This window comes from Oncorhynchus mykiss, chromosome 6 (genome assembly GCF_057628025.1).
Source record: "Oncorhynchus mykiss isolate SJ-2025 chromosome 6, ASM5762802v1, whole genome shotgun sequence".
Lineage (NCBI taxonomy): Eukaryota > Metazoa > Chordata > Actinopteri > Salmoniformes > Salmonidae > Oncorhynchus > Oncorhynchus mykiss.
The window spans coordinates 66891771-66914192 of NC_143027.1; the positions used below are offsets into that span (position 1 = coordinate 66891771).

The 22422-nt window shown below is 47.6% G+C and overlaps 1 protein-coding gene across 5 annotated transcripts in view; it reads right to left on the reverse strand.

The window, feature by feature from the left end:
- Positions 1-22422, reverse strand: part of LOC110526399 (zinc finger homeobox protein 3) — a 170058-nt gene that overhangs the window by 50359 nt on the left and 97277 nt on the right. For all 5 annotated transcript variants that reach the window (XM_036980760.2, XM_090239352.1, XM_036980763.2 and 2 more), the window contains one exon: positions 19954-20185. In XM_036980760.2, coding sequence (XP_036836655.2) covers positions 19954-20185 — 232 coding nt within the window. The remainder of the gene's footprint in view (positions 1-19953; positions 20186-22422) is intronic.

The following is a 22422-nucleotide window of genomic DNA, read 5'->3' on the forward strand; positions in this document are numbered from 1 at the left end:
CCATTCTCCTCAGCCTCTGGACGACCAAGACAAAAGCAGACTTTACAAAGAGATTTTCAAATGATTGCTTAAGTTGAGAGGCGCACTTTCATTGACTGGGTGGAGGTGTGGCAGAGCAGTTGGGGAGGCAGGGCGGAGTGTAGACGTCTGGTTTGAGTTCAGTAACACACCAGTGTTGGGGGCGTAGAAGTCAAAAGTCACCCTGCTCTCTCTGCAACAACAGGAAGCTAGAAGATTCCAGTGGATAAAAACAGACTGATTTAAAATGGGAAACGCTACAGGAGATTCCACTACTCACTGACTCTCCACACTCCTCGCAGACAGCCGAGGAAATTCAAATCGGATTATCTGCCATACACACCATGGCAAGTGGCACATCTCAAACACCCGTCCCTTGATACTCCCAAGCAGATCACAGCTAACTGCACTCAGCCCCTGTTCTTTAACTGTATAAGTCTGCTTTGACTGGCTAAACCGCCTGTTTCATTTCAAACTTCCTTTTTCAAATTGAGATCAATGTAGCTTTTTAAGACTCATTGATTAGCACTTAGAATCCTCTTCTCTGTCATGGCTGTTCCACAGGGATGGACGACTTTAAATACTACTATGCCAGTGTAGTGTCGCCCCAGTAAAACGTGGGCAGAGTCGGGGAGAACATGAGCGATGAATGAGGGAGCAGGGTGTGATAACTGAAAGCACACCATGACAAAGTGGAGGGATTTAACGTTGGGCCCGCAGCACTTCATTTGCTTAATAACAGATCATTCTGTAAGAAAGTGGCTGCTCTGAGGGGGATATCGCCCAATGAGGACGTCTCACTCGCAGAAATCCTATTTGAAGACAACACCTTGTGAGGGCTCATCCTCCTCCACACCTGAGACGATCAGTGCGCATGACAGGCCATATTAATATGATGCTCCAGCTAACTTAAAAACCAAGATGACAGCCAGGGAGAAGGAGGGGCCGTGGGTACTGACTGTGCATGTAGCAGGGTGACGGTGTGGGGGGTCAGAGCACTCAGAGGGGGGTGTGGGGGTGCTGAGGATCATGTAGGACCACCACTGCACTCTATGATGACCACGCATGGAGCAGAGGGGCGCAATCACCCCCCTTGAGTCTTGTTAAAACACAAAGGCCTCCCTTTGTTATGGGTACAGCCAGGGCTCATTCTCTCCTATCTGGCTGCTATCTGCCAGACTCCTCCATCACATCCATGACTGCCTGATCAAAACACCTCACCCCGAAAGGCACATCCAACAATGCCCTGGCCTGCATCCACATATACTCATCCCAGACACATGCTTGACTGCACCCACGCACAGGCTAAACAGGCTTGAACGTTTGTCCTGTTGAAAGTCGACTTTTTGCCTTTCCACACTAAAGGCAGAGGTTATAGTGTTTAAGGGCTTTTTCAGGGTAGAAGAAACCTTTTGACCGGTTTTAACATCACTGCCTAAAACCTTGTCTCAACTGTCTTTCAAACAACCTTGTAGCAACGTTAGTGAGATAACTCAACATCACTGAGGAGTATACTACTGTATATAAATGCGACAGGAACATACATTTGTACTAAACTGTTGGCTAAAAGATATTTCTAGACTGTAGTACAGATATTAAAAGGTGCCTCTGGTAACTACATTTCCACTTTATGAATGCTGTGAAGGTCAGGGAGAGAGGAAGGGGGTGGCTGTTTGTTTCACAGTGTTATTGCTGTGTCCTATGCTGAGGCCAGACGTGCAGGCAGTTAGTTGGGCACCCCACGCTCGCTGGATCCGAGTCCTCCTGAAGGCTCTCTCAGTCCCTGTCCCCAGAGCAACACAGAAGTGGGCTGAGCAATTAACAATTTCATGCTGATTGCCTGAAGCATGTTTTGCTATGCTATAAAGATAATAGCATGAAGGGCGCAGTAGGCCCCCTCCTCCTCCTCTCCGGTGTTCCTCCATTGCTTCCATCTCTCAATTCTCTCCTGCATGATTCACATCCCAGATAATAGTGTAATGGCTGCTCTGCCTGCCTGTCTGCTTTATTAAAGACGCTGGTCGTTTAGAGGAGGGCATTTAAGAAAAATATCCAGATGACTCCCTGAAGAGTAAACAGGTATGATTATTAAAGGCAGAGAGAAAACTAGAGTCTCCGTCTCCCACTGGCTTCTTGATTTGAAAGTCTAATTTTGCAACAGCACAACAGGTGGGCAGGTAGACAAAACAAACAGGATCCCTCTTCCTGAACACAATGAGCATGCTCTGTAGTGGGCGCTGGTGACAGCAATACTATACATAAGCAGTCAAAGAGTGATAAAGACTGGAGGCATGTAGCTAACATTCTTCCCAAGGTAGCATCACATGCCAAACTGACAATTAAAAGCACACATCAAAATGCTAGCTAGTGTATGTACATATATAGTTATAAATACTAGCTAGTGTATGTACATATATAGTTATAAAACACATGGGGTTCAAACAATACCTTCTACATCAGTTTATTAGGTTCTGGAAAACAAGCAGGGAAGTAGCCATCTAATTTCATTCATTTCTGATCCACTAGCTAGCCTTTTGCAGAGCTGTCCTGCTTTTTCAGAGGTCATATTTCCCATTTTCTAATGCCTCCACTTGCACAGTATGCACACTGCATACATGAACATGGGTTAACACCAGACACATGAATACACTGAGAGACAAGCAGACACCCACTCACACACACCAGGGAAGCGACCAGTCACTGCGGCGTTGCTAATGAGTGGACAACACCTTCAGTAGCACATTGTCCTCAGCCCAGACAGTTCACGTGACCCACATTGCAAATAGAGGGCATTGAGCTGCCTCATTTTTAAACTAAAGTGCTGCCTTCATATCACTAATGATATTTCTGTGCTAATGAGTGCATGTTTTCAATGCAGCGCCTCGTCGGGCTGCATTGGAAAACTGAAGATTTATTTATTTAATGTTATGACCAGGACAGGGAAATTAATGAACTTGGGAGGTGGTTTAAAATCGGAACACAGCTCCGACGTGCATTAAACAAGGAAAGGCTTCCAAAAGCCTGTGATTGATTTCTCATGTTATTTCGGATTGTACTGACAAATCTCCCTCTGGGTACAGACTGTGTGTGTCCCTATATTTTTCGGAATCTGCCAGCAAAAGGTAATGAGGTAAATAAATTCACAATTTGATTAAAAATATAATAATAAATGCTTGATTGCATTTCCCCCTGATGGAGTGTGAGTCCCTGAACCTCTTCAGTATTCAAATGACTACATTTTTAACAATCCCAGCTCTCGCATGATCATCATTATACCAGGAAAAAAAACCCAGAGCAGATCAAGAGACAAAATAAATGTGGACTTGAGAGAGATGGAAGTGGACAAAGCATTGCAGCACCAGCCCCACCCCCAGGCCCTCCCACCCCCCAGCTGAGTATGAAAGTCCAGCTGGCGTGGTGACCTCGGCTCCTCACACAGGCATTAGAGGCCACATATTGTTTATGATACGGGGCCACCATCAATTTGCATCCCGAAGTGATCATGGCGGTTGGACACACACACACCAAGATACAAAAAAATAAAGAAATCTGCACCACAACCTGAAACTACATTCCCCCCACCACTACCACCACACACACGTACCTACTGCCCCCCCCCCCAACTAAATTGCAGTCACATTCCGCCGTTCGTAGGCGATAATAATTGCAGACGGCCAATAAATTACTACTGCCTCCATATCAATTATAAGCATCACGTCTGGCAATGAGGAAAATTAGATCTTGTGACAAATTTCATGAGGCTTCGCTGCCCAGCAGCCTTTCTTAACATGCTACAGATAGCAATCCCTTATCTAGCCTCTGTAATGGGGAGCTACGGATAGAGAGATGGAGCTGCAGCCATTTAATTAAAAAGCTATGGGGGGGGGGGGGGGCAGTGTAATTCATTGAAGAGGCCCAGGAAGGAGACAAAGCCTTTGTCTCCAATACATATTTTGCTCTACATTGTCATTCATCAGGGACTGAGCTTTCTGTATTTCGTTTGATAGCCATTCGAAGCATTTCCCCCCTTCTTCTCTCCCTGACTTTTTTCCCTCCATTTTCTCCTCCTTCTCTCTCTTCCTCTGCTTTTTTATTTCCCAGGAGTCCACTGGACTGTTTTCTCCACAGGGACTGCTCCAGAGTTTTTTTACGAATGACTGTGGTGGACGGACAGTGGCCCTGAATGAAATGGCCGCTGCGCTGAATCGTATTCCCACCTGGGGAGCGTGGGTGACGGCGCTAGCTTCAAGAGCTTGGCGATGAGGATTTATGGCGGACAGGGAGTCGGCAAAATAAAACACCAAAAGGGATGGCCCTTAAATCTCATTCCCTGCCCAATATTCATTGCAGTTGCAATCGGGTGTCCTGATAGAGCGTTGACAAAACGACTGCTGCGTTCAAATTATGGCTTTTCTCTCTACTAATATTTAACATCATTAGAAAACCATCATAAAACCTGGGATTGTGACTAGAGCATTTAAACACAATGATTATTCAGTGTGTTCCTTCCCCACTTTGCCTTGGAAATTAGATTTGCTTCACCGTGGCTGTGTAGGGGAAAGCAAGAGTATTTCTCATAATTACTATAACATTTGAAAAACATTGCCCTGCATGAATAAATATACCATTTATGCGATTGTGTTTTCTTCCCCAAAGGCAACTTTTTTCAAGATGCTTGTGATACCACAGAAGGGCATTAATGCAATTCTACAGAAGCATTAGCAGACTAATTCAAATATCTCTCCATACCTGCACCTACGAGGTGATGGCCGATCATATATGGCTTTTCTGCATTCCCAGACAGACATAGACAACATCCCTGCATACAAAACCAGATGCTAAATAGCTCAAATGTATACACACACTGCATAAAAATGAATCATCATTCAAACACCATCCGTTGTCAGCAATATGGAGAAGGGAGGTGGGCGTCATAGTTCAGCGGGAGGGGTTGGGGTTACGGGGGGGGGGGGGGGGGGGGGTGGCTGTAGAGTGTTAAGGCAGCTGACACCAGTGCTCTCGCTGCAGCGATGGCTGCCACTGCGGTCTGGCCACAAACCATTAGCAACACAGCACGCCACAGCAAATAACATTCACAATGCTGTGTAGTATTTTCTCATTTAAAAAAAATACACCCCAACACATTCTCATAACCATATGGCTTATTCAGCATGGACTAATCTGTACACGGAGGATGGATGGATGTGCTATTCCACTTATAGGAGGAGGAGGGCTGTGCTATTCCACTTATAGGAGGAGGAGGGCTGTGCTATTCCACTTATAGGAGGAGGAGGGCTGTGTGTTACTTTTTGGGGCTTTTCTCGGCAGCCCCATTATCAGCAGCAGCCATCAGCACAAAGTTAAAAGATCCTAATGGAGCAGACCCCGGTGGAGATGAAAGGTGCAGAGGATGGCACACTCTGTTTTGAATCCCTAATGCGGTCCCATGTTTCTAGGGGAACGGCCGTCTCTCAGACCCCTTTCACAGGGCTCCCCGCCGGGGGCCTCAGGGATAAAGGGCTCCTCTTCCTTGTCACGGAGCGCTAAGGTACTGACCCTCTGACCCTGCCCTCAAAGGCTCTTCAAAACCTCCTTAGGAGGCACGCAGAGTTCGGAGCGGAGCATATCCATGTCCTCCAAGAATCAATCTAGGCACGGACAATGGAGACACAGCGTGGTAGGGTTAAACCCAGAAAAATACACCCTGTGACATCACCAATATTAACCTCACATGACCAATGATTGGTACACTGCATATGAATGGAAGGCTCAATGATCACAATGAGGATCGAGAGAACGTGACTGTGCCAGGCTATCCACCATCTAACTAAATGAGCTAACATTGCAGAAAAGTTCAGAGTAAAAAGAGAATAAAACTTTTCTGCACTTGGAGATAAAACATGATCTTCTTGTGTTCTTAGAGATGGGGTGGACTGCTAGCTAACTCTCCTTGCAGCTACACATTCTTTTGGGGGCAGGAGAAGAGACAGGCTAATATAAGAGCAACTCCTTGTCAAGCCTTTGAGAGTAATTCAACTGACACTGATGAGAATCAATGTTCCTTTGAATGCATTACTTGGCAGAATCGGGGGCTTTTGTCCCTTAAACTTAGCCGTCGAAAAATGATGCCCTTCGAACAATGGGGGGAGAGGTGAAAATATAGAGAGTGAGTGAGAGAGAGAGGGGGGGGGGGGAGAGAGAGAGAGAGAGAGAGAGAGAGAGAGAGGGAGAGAGAGAGAGGGGGGGGGAGAGAGAGAGAGAGAGAGAGAAAGAGAGAGAGAGAGAGAGAGAGAGAGAGAGAGAGCGAGAGAGAGAGAGAGAGAGAGAGCAAGTCTTCTCTCCCATTCCCTTTCACAGAGCCAAATGGATTCCGAGCACTTTATGCATTAATCAATCAATATCTCTCACTGTACATCAACGACGCGACCAAGTTATGAATGACCTTTGCAACAAAAAAAGGACACTTTAATGCACACAAGATAGCTCGTAGCTTAGTAACTTCAGCCCGGTTTTTATCACGCATGATTACACCTTCACAAGGCACAGGGCCATTAATAGTGCACTAAATACGACGAGGTTAGTCGTTATTCAATTTGCACATGGACAGGGTTGGGGGTGGTGCCACTCACCAAGCTCACATGTCTGCCTGCCCCCAGCTCTATGCACTATGCTTTTGTATAAAGAAATATTATATTAACACAGATTTTATCATTATTATTATTTTTTGCTATTAGATTTGTCTAGTGCTTTAGAATATGATATTGCAACAAAATGAAAAAGGTAGACAAGTCACCAATCACAGGGGATTTGTATTGGGACTCACATAAGCGTTAAGTGCACTTCTTTGAAGTGAGGCTCAAGGGCTAATTTAAAGACGGTTCCTATCTTTAGATGAAAGAAGACTAACCACCATCACACTTGAGAGAAATCACAGTAAGTGCAGGGGTGCACTCCAAACCTGCCTGTTGACAATCAGGTACAATGTCACCCAACAGTTTGGGTCAATTACACACAACAACAACTACAAATGTTTCTGCCCTCTCTACACTACAATAGAGAAACATTCCAATGAACTATGTTCACTAATATGCTGTTTTGGCAGGTAAGCTGAAGTAACAACTTCTAAGTAGTAATGTATCACAAGCAACCTCTCAATCAAATGAGTCACTGTCCAGTATTCTCATGATGTTAGGAATCGAAAGTATTTTCTTATTTTTGATGAAGACACAAATCTTTCATCGTGAATTTGGTCACCCCTCATGGCAAGTACTGACTCTTAACTTACTGAGCAATCAAATAATGTCTCATTGAATGACTGAATTCTTGAAATCAGATAACATGCACCAGGAAATGTAAAGATACTTTTCCAGGGGCGGGAAACGGAGGGCAGACAAAGAAGGGAAAGAATTAGCCTTTTCTCCATTTCTTTTCTTTTAATGTGCTGGAGTAAGAAAACGGCGCAGGCAGGCAGGGTAAGGGCTGTGGTGGGGGTGGGGTTGGGGGGGGGGGGGGGGTATATGGGATTGGGAAAAGGGTAGTAGTGGTGGAGGGGTCTCTCTGTGCCCCGTCCTCAGCGCAGTTGGAGCGTGGAGGTGAAGCGTGGAGACAGAGTGGAACGGACAGGAGCTGACTGCACAGAGAGCCACAGAAAGGAAGAGCCCAGACCAAGAGCACACATTAATGCTATTGTGGGCCACTCACAATGGGGCCTGGAAAGTGACTGCGGAAGGCCCTTAAACAAAGGAGACATCGTTCTCTCTCCCCCACCCAATTAGATTTTCTCGCCCCGTTTTACATGACAAAAACACGGGCCATTTTTCCTAATTCGCCCTGCCATATTGGGCCCCGTTGACAGAGGACCAGAGGAAACCAAACAAACGGCAGATTAGCGCTCCGTCTGGCTGATTGACAGTGACCTGCACCGTCCATTCAGACACCGCCACTGTAACGCCATACTGCTTCTCGCCCCCAAATATGTGCCCCGTCTCAACCTTCCCACGTGCTTGAGATATTCAACATATACACGAGAGAGACACTCATTTCCAAAATACACCCCATAATCATGCCTTTTTTCTCACCAGGTCCTCTGAAGTAATATTTCACACAGCCCAACAGGAATTAAGTACATTATCTAGCTCCCAAACTGTAGCAGATGTGTACATATTATCTCCAAACAAACGGGCTGCTTTTGCTTGGGGTTAGCCCCTTCCATCTCTCTACAGCAGGGTTTCTCTAGTCTAGTTATTTGAACTGTGTGTGCTGGCTGTTTAATAGCCATTGACTTGCCTGTTATTTCCAACACAGTTCCCTATCCGTGGTTCATTAAGGGAACAGGGAAGAGTGACACAGACCTGGATGTTAATGCAACTCCCTGAGTGCCAGGCCACCCTTCTCAGACACCATTAGTCCCTGTTTTAAAATTCAGATGACCACAGACCATAGACGCTTCAGTGTAATCCCCCTCCATTTCTATTAAGAGCCACACAGGGGAGCAGCACCAGCTCCATCCCCTACAGAGGGCTGTGGGGTCTGGGGAGAGGAGAGGCCTTTAGCCTGTCTGGTGCACTGGGCTATGCTTCCTGCTGCACACTGACCTCTCTGCTCTCTCTCTCTCTGCTTCTATATCACCATCAGCGTGTTACAGCACTGTCTAACCTGCTCCTGAATAGACAGAGGTTGCTCTCACCTGCATTGACACCGGCTGTGGGAACACTGGCTAGAGGCCCAGACTCTCTCTGGATGCTGTGGGTTTATCCTGTACCTTATGCCTCTGAATAAGGCTGTTGTTGTGCATTCTGAATCTCAGACCAAGGACTTATATAAAGGCAAATGTTGTATTTTTTGGGGCCAAGTTAATAAACTATTTCTAAACAGGCCATCCAAGTCTACATGTATCACGGCAAGGAGAGCATTCAAACTTCAAAAACAAGTGCATGAGACCATCAGCCTGAGTGAGCGAGGCAAAAATCTTTTTATAGCAGCACTTGGTCTAACATAGCGGCACAACTCTAAAGTGGGCCTGAATTGCGTGTCCTTTCCTCTTGACTGTGCAGCGTGGCTGAATTGACTCGATACGCCGGGCTCTCCTGTATGCTTACTGAGCAGGTAGCGTGAAAATTGACCTTTTCTTGGTTTCTTAACAGTGGATTATTCATCTTAATGGTTCAAATTGGTCAGGGTGTTTTTTCTGCTGTCTTCCAACATATTTTCCTCTCTCTCTCCCGTCTTTGTGTCTTCCAAATTCATTTTTAAATGAAAGAATATGCTTTACAGAACTCTGAGGGCTCAACAAATAACCATGCCAAAAATCCCCAAACAATAAAAAGGAAAAAGCCCTTATAAACTGCTGCAGGGATTGGAAATCAACAGGCAATGATTGCATATGCAGTAACCATTTTATAGGCAGTGTGTAAAACAAAGACAATAGGAAATTCAGAAAACAGACCTGCCCATGATTTTATCTGAGTAGTTTATTTCTAATCATGAGTAGAAATGAGGCACTATTTTACGAGGAAATGCAGAGCTTTAATCTGAAACCCATGAGTGACACAACAGAGAGAAACACACTTCTTGGCCGTATTCATTCTGGGTGGTGTTTGAGAGGCAGGCCTTTGTCTCCGTGGCTGTGCCCTGCATACTGTAATGTAAACAGACACCAGGTCGAGGGGATGGCCAAGACACATAATACAACACGTTTAAGAAGCAGATATAATCCCTCAGATGGGAGTTATGTCTTTGATGCAGGGCTTCTGCTCTAATGACTGGTGAATCTCCTCTCCACCGCCCCGCCCTGTCTGAGGGGCCCGCGCCCAGACTGCACTAAGATAATACACAATAGTCATTTTTCTGGGAGTTTTTGCACTTTAAATACCATCCATCAGTGGGCCAGGGTGGACTCCTCTGGCCCATCTAAACAGGCTTGTGGGGGAATCTGTCTAGTAGCAGCTAATAAAATAGCAGTGACAAGGCAGCGGGCCCAACCAGACAAAGAGACAGTGTGAGGGCTATGTCTTCCACCGGATCAGGAGGGATGCCATAAATCTAGCCCAGTCAAACAGCAGGAATGTCCCAGTTTGTCAAAAACAAATACCATCTTGTCTTGGATTGTCACTGTGCAGAAAAAGGGCCTCACATCTGGTTAAATATAGTCAGCCAGACTTCCACCCAGCCCAGGCCATGGGCACGACTGACTTCCAAATCCAGACTTCCACCCAGCCCAGGCCATGGGCACAACTGACTTCCAAACTTCAGCCCTTCTTTAACAAACAGGCCTTCACAGGGAAACGGCTGTCCAATCAGCAGCCACAGAGCACCACCACACTACCCCTCAACACTCTGCATCTAAACATTCATCCTCTATTAGGACCAATGTTAACACTTTGTTTGAAGCGGGGAGGGAGATTCCCCTGCAGTATGCAGACACTGGGCCAGGAGCTGAAGATGTGCTGTGATCAATAGCCTGCCCAGTGTGGGTCGTGTATAGGTGAGGCCAGAGTGGTCCTTTGAGGCCGGGGGGACAGTGTGAGAATCCCTGTCCCTGTACTGTTGATACCCAGCCTATCCCTGTGGGGGGAAAGGTGATGATGGTTGCCGGGGGTAACGGGAGACATTGCGAGCCAAACACCTGCTCCCCCCTACGGGCCACTGATAGAGCGCACTGATGTCACCACCATAACAAACCTGGACTCTCTCTCTCTCTCTCATTTTTCCCCATGTATTTTTCTCCTCACTCATCCATACCCTCCCTCCCTAGAGAATAATCAGACGCAGGCTGAATCAATGGCAGGCGTGCAGGCCCACAGGTAAAGGTTAGCAGGGTTCACTATTGAATTATTCCTGCTCCTCTCTCATCACTGCCATCTGCCTGGCTGCTTTTAATTGATGAGGTGGAGGAACAGACAGCACAAGGCTCTGACGACAACGCACACACACAATGCTGTATGTGTGTGTATGAAAGTGTGTGTCCGTGTGAGAGAGAGAGAGAGAGAGAGAGAGAGAGAGAGAGAGAGAGAGAGAGAGAGAGAGAGAGAGAGAGAGAGAGGGTATGGTGTGTAAGAAACACACACAATCAGACACCACAGTGGTTCTCTCCGCCAGTCATTCACATCTATCACGGGACAGATAATGAATCATCTCTTGCTTTCAGCCAGTGTTTGTTTCATCTGCCTTTATTGTAATGGAGCCTTCAGTGTGAGGGCAGGTTGGCTGCTGGAGAGGGCATTCTTTACTCCCTGGTTTTGTTCTGCTGTCAGGCTGGGAGAAGCTGGGAGAGTCAGGGCGGCTGAGCTGAGACTGAACTCATCCAGAGCAAAGATCATGGCCTTTGATCTGCCAGTGCTCTCTGGGGGGACAAACAGGCCTTATTAAAAAAGACTAAATAAAGCCTTCACTGCCTCCATTCTAAACTTCCCAAACTTCTCCACTCTCTCATGTTGCCTATGGTCAAATTGAGCTGCCTTGATTCTGACAGTGAGTGAACTGCTTGGTCTCGCAACACCAAAACATAGCAACAAATAAAGCGATCTAACGGCGTTTAAGAATTTATTGGCTCTTGTTCCCAGAATACCTGACATAAACAAACAGCGCAATCAATAGCAAATGTATCCGAACAAGGGCCTACTGGGCGTGAGATCAAAATGTGTGTCTTGGGGGAAGTCCAAGTAAGCTACAAAGAAAACTTATCTGCTGATGTCAAATGAAAAGTTACAAGTGATCGGCAGGAGAGGTAGCCACATTACAGACGTATCGTATAGCGATCAAATGTTAGGCTGTGATGGATTTATGGATGTGCCTATGTGTGCTGTCCAGGATGGCCTAAAACAGAGCTTTGATTGGATGGGATTTATATGGAACACTTGGCATTATTGGTGTGGTGTGATTACAGAGCCAGTGAAATGAGTCACACTGGGGAAGTGACTGTGATACACTTACATTACAGCATTTCCTCTAAATAAACCAAGATGGCTGCCAAGCCGCTGTCTGCACTAGTGGAACAACAGCCAGCCATGTTGCACATCTGCAAAGACGCTGCAGTAGAATCCTATAAACATTCACCTCGACTAAACTCATAATAACCTAGTCACTAAAAACTCATATAGTACACAAGGTATTTTCAAAGAAATTATAAATTGAACTCTCTCTCTCAAAGGCTTTTCCTCTCCTTCTCTTATGCTTCCTGTCTGACACGGTTGCTGCTTCTGGTTGAATCAAACCCATCAGAGCCATTCTCTGAACGTCAGCGCATCTATTCTCAGTTCCCCTTTCTGCAACCACAGAGCCTGCAGCCCTCCATGCCCTCAAGCCAGACTGACAGGCCCACAAGAGAGTCTGTGGTCACTCTCTCGCTGAGTGACAGGTGGGCAAGCAGGGCTACTGCATAACCCCCCCCCCCCCCCAGACACCTCCGGAGTGTGCAACCCAGCACCCTAAATCGCTGCTCCCCACTTCTGCTCAGACATGCAGCAGCAAAGCCTCAGGGCCTGGAAATAGAACTCATTAACACGGTTAGTAAGTACAAATGAGAAGACTGTCTCCTGATGGACTGTCTATCTTTTGGATCAGCTTTCAAGGAGAGCGTCTGGTAATGACGGGAGCGACGGAAACCAATATTATAATGCGCCGCCTGTCTCCTCTCTGCTGACGGCGACGCACCTCGTCGGCGGCTGAAATAAAGGCCTGAAAACGGGCTCGATGACAGGGAGCGAGGGCCTCTCTCACCCACACACCCGCTAACTATGTGTGTGTGGACACCTATGTGTGCACTTATTTATGAGTATGTAAAACATAAAATCCAGCTCAGGTTTACACCCATGTGCCATCCCTGATGCTGAAAAGCACACACAGAGCACATCACACATAGTGAACAAACTCAATACAGCCTAGTGTATCTATGTAGAAAGCTCATTATGCAAAAAGGTTTTATGTTAAAAGTTCAAGCTGAAAAGTAGACTGAGTATATTCTGTCCAAACTTTGTTTCGGAATAAAATATCTTTGTAGTTTCTGAGTTCACCCTTCACTTGGCCTCCTCTCACTATCCCTCTCTGTTTCTGTCTTCCAACCTAAAGCCTGGTGCTCTACTGCATAGGCCATCTATTGGGTTGACTGACAGACACACAGTGGGCCAGTCTGTTCACCTGCCAGGCAGAGAGAGGCTGAGGCAGTGCAGCCCGTGGTCAGTGCCATCCAGCCCAGTGCTTAGTGCTCTGGGGTACAGTCATGAAATGCAGGAAGAATGAATATGGACACAGGACGTTTTGATTCATAGTCTATCCCAAAATAGGATCGTGGCTTTCTGGTCAATTTGCTATTGCAGGATGAGCCAGCAGTGGAATTTATACAGAGAACATCTATAAACCAGGGGAAAAGAAAATGCTTCCTTGTGTGAGTTTGGACAGCAGGGCCATATGAGTGTGACTGTGTAGCGTGCACAACTTGAAAGTCTATAAAGTCATTATTTCAGCTTTTTTAATAATAAAAGGCTATTTTTTATTTTAATTTTAAAATGAAAGGTAATGTATTTATGAAATTCCTGCCACGTTCTGCGGACAGCAAACAATTTCCTCTGCTCTCAGTGCCCCTGGGTCCTGGATTAGAGGCCAGTTGTCTGACAGGAGCCAGACTGGGCACTGGGCCCCGGGCCCTACAGGGGCCCCTCCTCACCCTACTAACCCTCCTCACCCAGACCTCATCTCCACTCTACATCACCGCAATAACAGCCTTTATTAAAACAGCATAGAGCAAAGTAAATTTCAGATTGGACATAGTATGGCGTGGAAGAAGTGGCTGGTGGTTAGGGGCTACAATATCCTGTTTCTGGGAAGGTTTACGTAGCATTTTAACAAGCATGGAAAAAGGAGGACATTCCAGGGATGGCTGCTGTCCGTCTCCTGTGCTCCTCCCGTCTGTGGGAGGGAGCTGTGCTGCATGCCGCCCCCGCAACGCCATCGGAGCGTGGCCAGGCTCACCCCTGCTTTCCCCTGGCTTCTGCTCTCACAGCCCCGCCACAGGACCCACTCCTTCAGGAACACTGTGGGAGCTGGAGAAGGTAAAGCTCCAAGCCCAGCTAATGTGCAGCTCTCAGGGGCAGGCAGGGGGTGAGAGGAAGGGAGAGGACCTGGCTTCTAAACTGCATGAGCGTGAGGTATTCCAGCCCAGTTTAGGTGAGGATGGTTTGAAAGCCCACCATTTCCCCCCCACTGTTGACATGTCCTGTCGGCTGTGCAAGAGCCTCCGTAAGGGCTGCCAGAGAGCTGGGGGCCCCAGAAGATGAGTGAGAATCCTGCATTTGCCTTATTAGCACATTTTTTTAGGCATGAAGCTCTTTGACAGCTTTTTTGGGACCATAGAATTATGTATGAGACGGAAAGAGAGAGAGGCGTGTGGGAATAAGAGGGATGCCTCTGTTGTCAGGACATGGCTTGCTATTAAGTGTGTGACCCTGGAAGCGCACCCCTTTAAGTGAAATCAAATTGGATTCCGCCAGTATGCAGTAATTCCACGCATCCTTTGGCCTCATTTCCATTTGCCCATGCAAACAGCCTGCATGCTTCTCTGCCCACTCGCTAGGCCACACCCACTGGGATATGCTGGCCAGGCTCTTGTTACTGCGCTTCCTGGTTAGAGACCTGAGTAGCAAGCTCTGCTGGCGGGGTGTTTACCATGGCTACTGCAGTGTCACTATCCAGCCCACCCGTCACCCCTCTATACCCCCCCTCTGACTGCTGCTAAACCCCTGACTGGCCAGGCAGGCCCCTGTGTCCTGAGAGACTGGAGACAATGAGTGGAGGCTGCTCTGACGGGCCCCGGCCCCGGCCCCAGCCTCCCTCCCAGCCACCTCACAGACAGGGATTTCCTCCTGCGATGAGAGCCAAGCCGTCACAGACCAGTGATCAAGGGCCTGCCATCTGTGACTGAGGCAGATTTACAGCAGGGGCTAATCCACACCGTCAGCCCTGTTTGTTCTCCTTCTCAGCCTCCTCCGCACACACACACACACACACACACACACACACACACACGCACACACACACACACACACACACACACACACACACACACACACACACACACACACACACACACACACACACACACACACACACACACACACACACACACACACACACACACAGTGCAGGCACACACACACACAGTGCAGGCACACACTGCATACTCACGCTGCTCCCCTCCACCACACCTTCACTAGGACCCTAGTCACAGGCAGAAGGGCACCCACCATGCAGTAACCATTGAACTTTGCCCTTTTTAAAAGGCATGATCTCATTCTGTTCAGTGCTCAAAAAAGAACTTTAGTCCATTAACTGTTATGAAATGAGAAACCCCAATGTGTCAGTGAGTTCTATGCCCTGGTGAACATCACTCAAAAGAAATAGTGTCATCCAATGCCCGAGTGTCACACTAGCTATCAGTCCCCATACACACACTAAAAACCCACACACACATACCTGGAACAAGAGTTTCTCCTCTCGTCTCTTCTCCCCTCCCTCTCTCTGCCAGTGTATCCAGTGAGGTGTCGGTGTCTGGGCTGTGTGCAGTGTGTAAGTACAGGGCAGCAGCGGGCTGTGCTCTGTGGCATCTCCACCCAGGGACAGGGGTAGGGCAGCTGTGTGGCTGGGGTGTGGGTGTGGCTGGGGTCCCTCTGAGGCCTCCTTTGTTCCCCCCCGGCCAGCCAGAGAAAGGGTTAAAGAAGACAAATGGAGGCCGAGCCACAGAGGAACATGCTTAAGCAGCACATTTTCAGAGCGGGGGCAGGAATTAAAACAATGGCTGCCTTTTATCCCAGCGTTGGTCTAATTGGACAGGAAATTCATCTCTGCCGCCTTAGCAGCACTCTCCCTGAACGCTCTACAGAGGGGAGACATGGCACCAAAAACCTCTGGCCTTCGGATTCCGCCTGCCCAGCCGCCCGTACCCCACAACTTCCTAAAAACACAGACCTTTCGCCCAGCAAGGCTTTCTGTGTGAGTGCATGTGTGATTACACACCTTGCAAACACGGTCCTAATTTCTGTGCTGCCTGCATCTCTCCCTGAACGCTCTACAGAGGGGAGACATGGCACCAAAAACCTCTGGCCTTCGGATTCCGCCTGCCCAGCCGCCCGTACCCCACAACTTCCTAAAAACACAGACCTTTCGCCCAGCAAGGCTTTCTGTGTGAGTGCATGTGTGATTACACACCTTGCAAACACGGTCCTAATTTCTGTGCTGCCTGCATCTGTTTGCAGAGAGAAGCCTTCTTGTGTTGTCATCTGTCCTTTTTCCTTCATGACATCACTCTGGTCTTTGATACAGTGGTCAGGGCTCCTTGGGCTGTTGCAGGGAGGCTGCTGATTGGGGGAAGCCTAGTTCCTAGCTAGCTCCTGTGGAGACTAGTAGCCCAGCACCTAACACCAACAGAGCAGCGCTCCAAACCCAGCAGCAGTCAGGGGAATTACTGCCTAGCTGACCCAGAAATCCAGGGCCAGCTTTGTTTTAACAAGCAGGGGAACCTTCCACCACTTTAGCAACTGTGCCTCGACCACAAGAAAGGGTCCTACGCCTCCGAAGAGCTAGCGGGGAGGAAATTAAATATTACACCAGGAGGGAATGGTTCAGCTCTAAAGGGGGGTGTGGGGGGGGGGGGGGGGTCATTCACTGGTGCTGGGACAAGGCATTAGGAGGTGAAGCGGTAGTTTGGGAGAAGGGGGGGGTGGAGTCTAGGAATTCACAACAGTTAATTCTCGCTGATGAAAAGGTATGTTCATTATCAGCGTAATTCGATCAAGATGCTCGAAGGGGGGGGGGGGGGGGGGGGGGGGGGTAGGAGAGCGAGAAAAGGCTGACATTCTTTATTACACACTTCATTTAATTTAACGGACCTTTAAAAACTATATATAAAGGGGAAAAAAGGGGCGAAGGAGAGAGGGAAAACTTTGCCCTGGCTCTTAAAGGGGATGTGGCAGCCGTTCCAGACGCTCTTGGTCTGCGCCCAGTCTTTTCCTGGCAGAGAGTGTCCGCTGGCCTGTAAGGCGGGAGCGAGCAGAGGCTGACTCTATAGCACAATCAATCAGGCCTTCAGCGCTGAGCCTCGCAGAGCTCCGTTTGGCCTCGCAGAGCTCCGTTTGGTAAACATCAAGTCACAGGCTATTAAAGGATCCGCTGGCTTTCTAAAGTCCCAGGATGCCAGACTGTTCAGGACCATGACAACAACGGCCCTTAGCATGGTGCATAGCCGCTAACAGAGTCACTAACACAGGATAGGGACTGGGAGAGACATTAGGAGATCTCTATGCTTACGGTTAAAGTACCGGATCATAATGATCTCTGGATGTCTTGATAAAACAACGCCTTGTACACATGAGCAATTCCACCCTTTGACCTTGTGATACATTTACAATGAACTCCCCTTGCCTTTCATCAGTGTGTTACAATCAGCCAAACCTAGTGATCTAATTCCTAACAACCCTCCCGTTCTATTTCTCAACCTCTCAGGTCAAAAGTAGCTGAATTACTTTCGGGAAAAGATGAGGTGATTAAATTAATCAACTGAAGGACCTGACAGCAAAGCAATCAAGTCATCTTCAAAGTACACACCTTGAACTAAACCCCACTAGCGGCCTAAACAATTATCACACAGTAGAACGTTTTTATCCACCATCTTGTAGTGTTTGACGTGTGTTTACTGTGGGATAATGTGGTCTGGAAGACTGTAGTTTGATGTATCTCCGAAGGGGGGCTGGAGAGAGCACCCCCAGCGTATGTGTACAGTGTGTGTGTGTGTGTGTGTGTGTGTGTGTGTGTGTGTGTGTGTGTGTGTGTGTGTGTGTGTGTGTGCGTGTGTGTGTGTGTGTGTGTTGCTCTGCCCACACCACCCCCGTGCAGGAGCCCATTACCTAACCTACAGCTAGCCTCACTCAGTTTCTTACAAACGGGGTTATCCATTAACGCACATCGAAGGTTAGGAAAGAAGATATATAAATAAACAGAACCTCAACCAAAAAAAGAGAAAATGAGACTTGTTTGTGAACCACACCACAGCCCCCCTCCTTCCTCTAACACAAAATCCCCAACCCCCCAACCTTTTAACCTAAGTGGGCTTCCTCTTGCTTTTACATGTTCACTTGTCCACTGTACTGTAGTCATTAACATATTTGGAGTGCAGTGAGCAGAAAGCTTAATTGTCCTTAATTGCTCGTCTAAATGTGTTCTCTAATGATTTGCCTCAGATCTGTGACTGCCTTTTGCGCAATTTCCCGGCCGCTGGCTTCATTATCCCTGCCTCCTTGGAACAAAGCGTTTTCAGAGGCCCAGACTTTTTTTTACATAACAACACACAGAGTGAGTGTGAGGGAGGGCAGTGACGGCACTCTGCGGGGACACACACAATGGAGGCCTTTTGTCAGGGTGCAGAAGTTAAAATGATTAGAAAACCAAATCTGTGCTAAGACACAGTGTTAATTGACCACAGCTCACTCCTTTTTAATCGGCCCTTAACAAACGACCAATCCTTGCTTTTGTTTGTGCCTTTTACTGCTGCTGCTGTGGGTGTATCTGTATTGCTGCTTTGCTCCTCCTACCTCCGGCCTGATGGCATCTCTGAATGTGTCTTTATTGGCTGAACAGCAAGGCCCTGTAGTCTCCATTAACTGCAGGCACGGCCTGATCTCAGAATTATTAGTATTATTTCTCAGAAAGCATCCAACTGAATTGTGCATATATAGAAAAAAAGGCTGCTTTCAGAAATAATTAGTTACAGTTCATTTAGTTGTGACTAGGAACAAAAGATGTGAATATACATTCTGAATACATGCACTATTCTGAACTGAGCCTATTATTAAAATATATAAATAAACGTAGAGTGTAGGGTTTGTGCCTGACAGAATGGAGGCACAGTAGCTACTTCCTGCCTTCTACCTGTGTGGGAGGAGTTACAGAGGGCAGGTGGCTTTCCTGGTAGATATGCTCTTTGTGCGAGCAAAAGTAAAACAATCTAGAGCACGCTGTATGTTGAATCTGAGGTGCCAAAGAAAATAAATTGTGCACCATTTTACCTGCTTATATCAATATCATAGCACAGCCCCAGTGGCATTGGGAGCTGTTTGTCTTGTTTGAATACGATACGGCACTGACACTTACTCACATTTCAACCACTGTTACTTTTTAAAATCAGTTTATCAGTATGATTAAAAAAAAATGTTTACCCCTTTTTCACCCCAATTTCGTGGTGTCCAATTGTTAGTCGTTACTGTCTTGTCTCATCGCTACAACTCCCGTACGGGCTGGGGGGGACGAAGGTCGAGAGCCATGCGTCCTCCGAAACACAACCCAACCAAGCCGCACTGCTTTTTAACACAGTGCGCATCCAACCCAGAAAACCAGCCGCACCAATGTGTCGGAGGAAACACCGTACGCCTAGCGACCTGGTCAGCGTGCACTGCGCCTGTCCCGCCACAGGAGTCGCTAGTGCGACAAGGATATCCCTACCGGCCAAACCCTCCCCTAACCCAGACGACGATGGGACAATTGTGCGCCGCACCATGGGTCTCCCGGTCGCGGCCGGCTGCGACAGAACCTGGACTCGAACCAGGATCTCTAGTGGCACAGCTAGCACTGTGATGGGTGGCAGTGGTCTCCCAGGTGGCGCAGTGGTCTATCAGTATGTTTTTCATTACATTTCCCTTGCAGGGAAAAATAACAACAGCAACAGCAGCACAGTCACTGTCTAAAGGTGGCTGGTTCCATGAAAGTAGTCAAATTATCTTTGATATTTAACATAAGCACTGCTGCTCATATCTATACCACAGAGGACATAAAATAAAGCCCTCTTTAGTCCCTGTGTGAAATATTATGAAGCAGCTACAGGTACAGCCAGTAGCTGGTGAGTGTGTCTGTATCCCATTGTAAAATATAGGGGAGAGTAAATCCTCTGTATCTTACCTGTATCAGCAGACGGACACTTGCGGATGGTGAAGATGGCGCTGAGCTCCTCGTCATCCTCAGGCAGGCCCTTCTGCAGGCGCTGGAGCTTCCTCAGGCTCTCGCTGCGCTGGTGCTTCATGGAGCGCACATGCTGGACCAGGTTGAGCTTGGCCTTGGTGGAGTAGTTACACAGCACACAGTGGTAGTAGCAGGCATCTCCCTCCACCGCGTTCTCCTGATGCTGCAGGTGCTGTGGGAGGAGAGCGAGAGAGAGAGAGGGAGAGAGAGAGAGAGAGAGGGAGAGGGAGAGAGGGAGAGGGAGAGGGAGATGGGGAGAGGGAGAGGGAGAGGGAGAGAGAGAGAGAGAGAGAGAGAGAGAGAGGGAGAGGGAGAGGGAGAGGGAGAGGGAGAGGGAGAGAGAGAGAGGGAGAGAGGGAGAGGGAGAGAGAGAGGGAGAGAAAGGGCTTTTAACTGACGGCAGACAGCTAGCCAGGCACCACTGACTCACTTTCACTCACACAGTTCGCAAATGAACAAATCAATTACCAATCACAGCCCTGTTGTTTAACACCCAGCCCTCTTCCACACTGTTCTGTTTGGACTGAGCCCTGTATCTCTCTCTCTGTGTCTGTCTGTGGACTAACAGGACAGGAGAAGAGAGGGGTGGGAGCCGGGCTGGTCTCAGGGGCCCAGGCGCGGGCGAGAGGCACACATCACACACCCCTCAGAGGACCACAGGACCACAGCCCTGGCAGACGGAAGGGAGCATTGATCCCTTTCACTCAAGAGAAGCCTCCCGTCTCTGAGAAGGAAACTCCAAACATCTGCCTGTTTCATGCATGGGATGCTAAATATTGATCAGGGCCAGTCAAATCCTCCCTATCACAGCAAGAACCAGGGAGAGAGAGGGAATGCGGAGAGGGGGGGGGGGGGGGGGGGGGGGGTGACATTCTGAAACGAGCTAGAACATTCCTCAACAGGGTAGTGACCTTCAGGGGACAGAGACTCAACATTATTGACCTAACAACCCCATCATTTCCTCTAAGTGCCCCACACTGACACTCCACCTCCACTGTACCCCACACCCAACACACACCCTATAATGACACACAACATGCCACACACCCCACAGTGACACCATCTCTCCCAACACCACACCCCACTACACCACGGACCCACACACTAATTACCCCCTACAATGCCAACACAATATGGCCCTGACGAGGGGATCGGTAGAGGTATTGATAATTATCCTATAAAACAGGGTCCTGATCATTTCATGTTTACAATGACTCAGTATGGCCACGGTTCTCACTGCTTCTCATGCCTGTCATGTTCTGTTCATACGGCCCACTCTGGAGTCTAGCTGTGGATTTCTGGGGCTGCAATCAATGTCAATCATCACAAGATGTTTTTTTTTCTATTCTAATCTTCATGGCCTAGTCTCTTGTGAGATTCAGTGGCTGAGTGGGTGAAAGGACTGAAAACAACAACCACTTCACTGCCAGATGGGGACTAGATCAGATAATGAATCCAAATAAACATCATTAATGCTCCATTAAAAACTGCCAGGAAAATAAATACATGTAAAAATGGTAAGAATGGCATGGGGTTTTCCATGCATGGCTTTGACAGCCAGACAGAATTGCTTGGATAGGCAATGAAAATAAGGCAATTGGAGCTTAGAGGAGGAGATACTATTGGATGCATTTGATAGGTAATTATTCATCCTAACCAAGACAATTGCTACTGCAATTTGTCATATCATGTGAAAACTGAAAATGCTATGATAAAAAATGACTTTAATTCACAACGCACAAGCAGATTATAAGAAAGATTGCTACGTTTCCCGTATCGTTTTATTTGAAACGGGTTTTCATTTTGAATGTGTGGCTTCATGCTGAGAGAGGAAAAAAATGTATGTTATCCTGTATACATCCTGTATCTGCCTCCCACCACGACTCTCTTAATCTCCCGTACAGGCCACCCCCACACTCAGACAAAGGTTGGGAAAAACAAATTGATTAATTAAGAGGAGCCTGAACCGGCTTGCCCTGCAGTGAGGCAACATGTTTCGATGGCTGGGAAATGCAAAAGCAATGGAAACATTACATTTTTAACCACATTACATCTGAATCAGGTGTTGACAGCCTGGGCTGAGAAAAAATCATAACAATATTATGTTCCCAGAAATGCTCCCATATTTTCTTCTAATGTTTAATTTTCTGGTAATATTGTAATATCGCTATGGGCTTTTCTCGGCAATTGTATTCCATTCTCCCTGGTTTTATATATCTCACTTCTACACCTAAACGTACATTAGGACACTGCTTCCAGGAAAAGCCCCAGTGTAATAGAGATATTAGGTGATTCTAAAAGGGTCGGTCTCTCTCTCTGTGCTCTCCCTCCTCGCCTTGTTTGAAGCCCTCCATGATGTCATTGAATAGGTGCTGCTGGATATTCTGCTGGTGGGGGCTGTATCCCTCC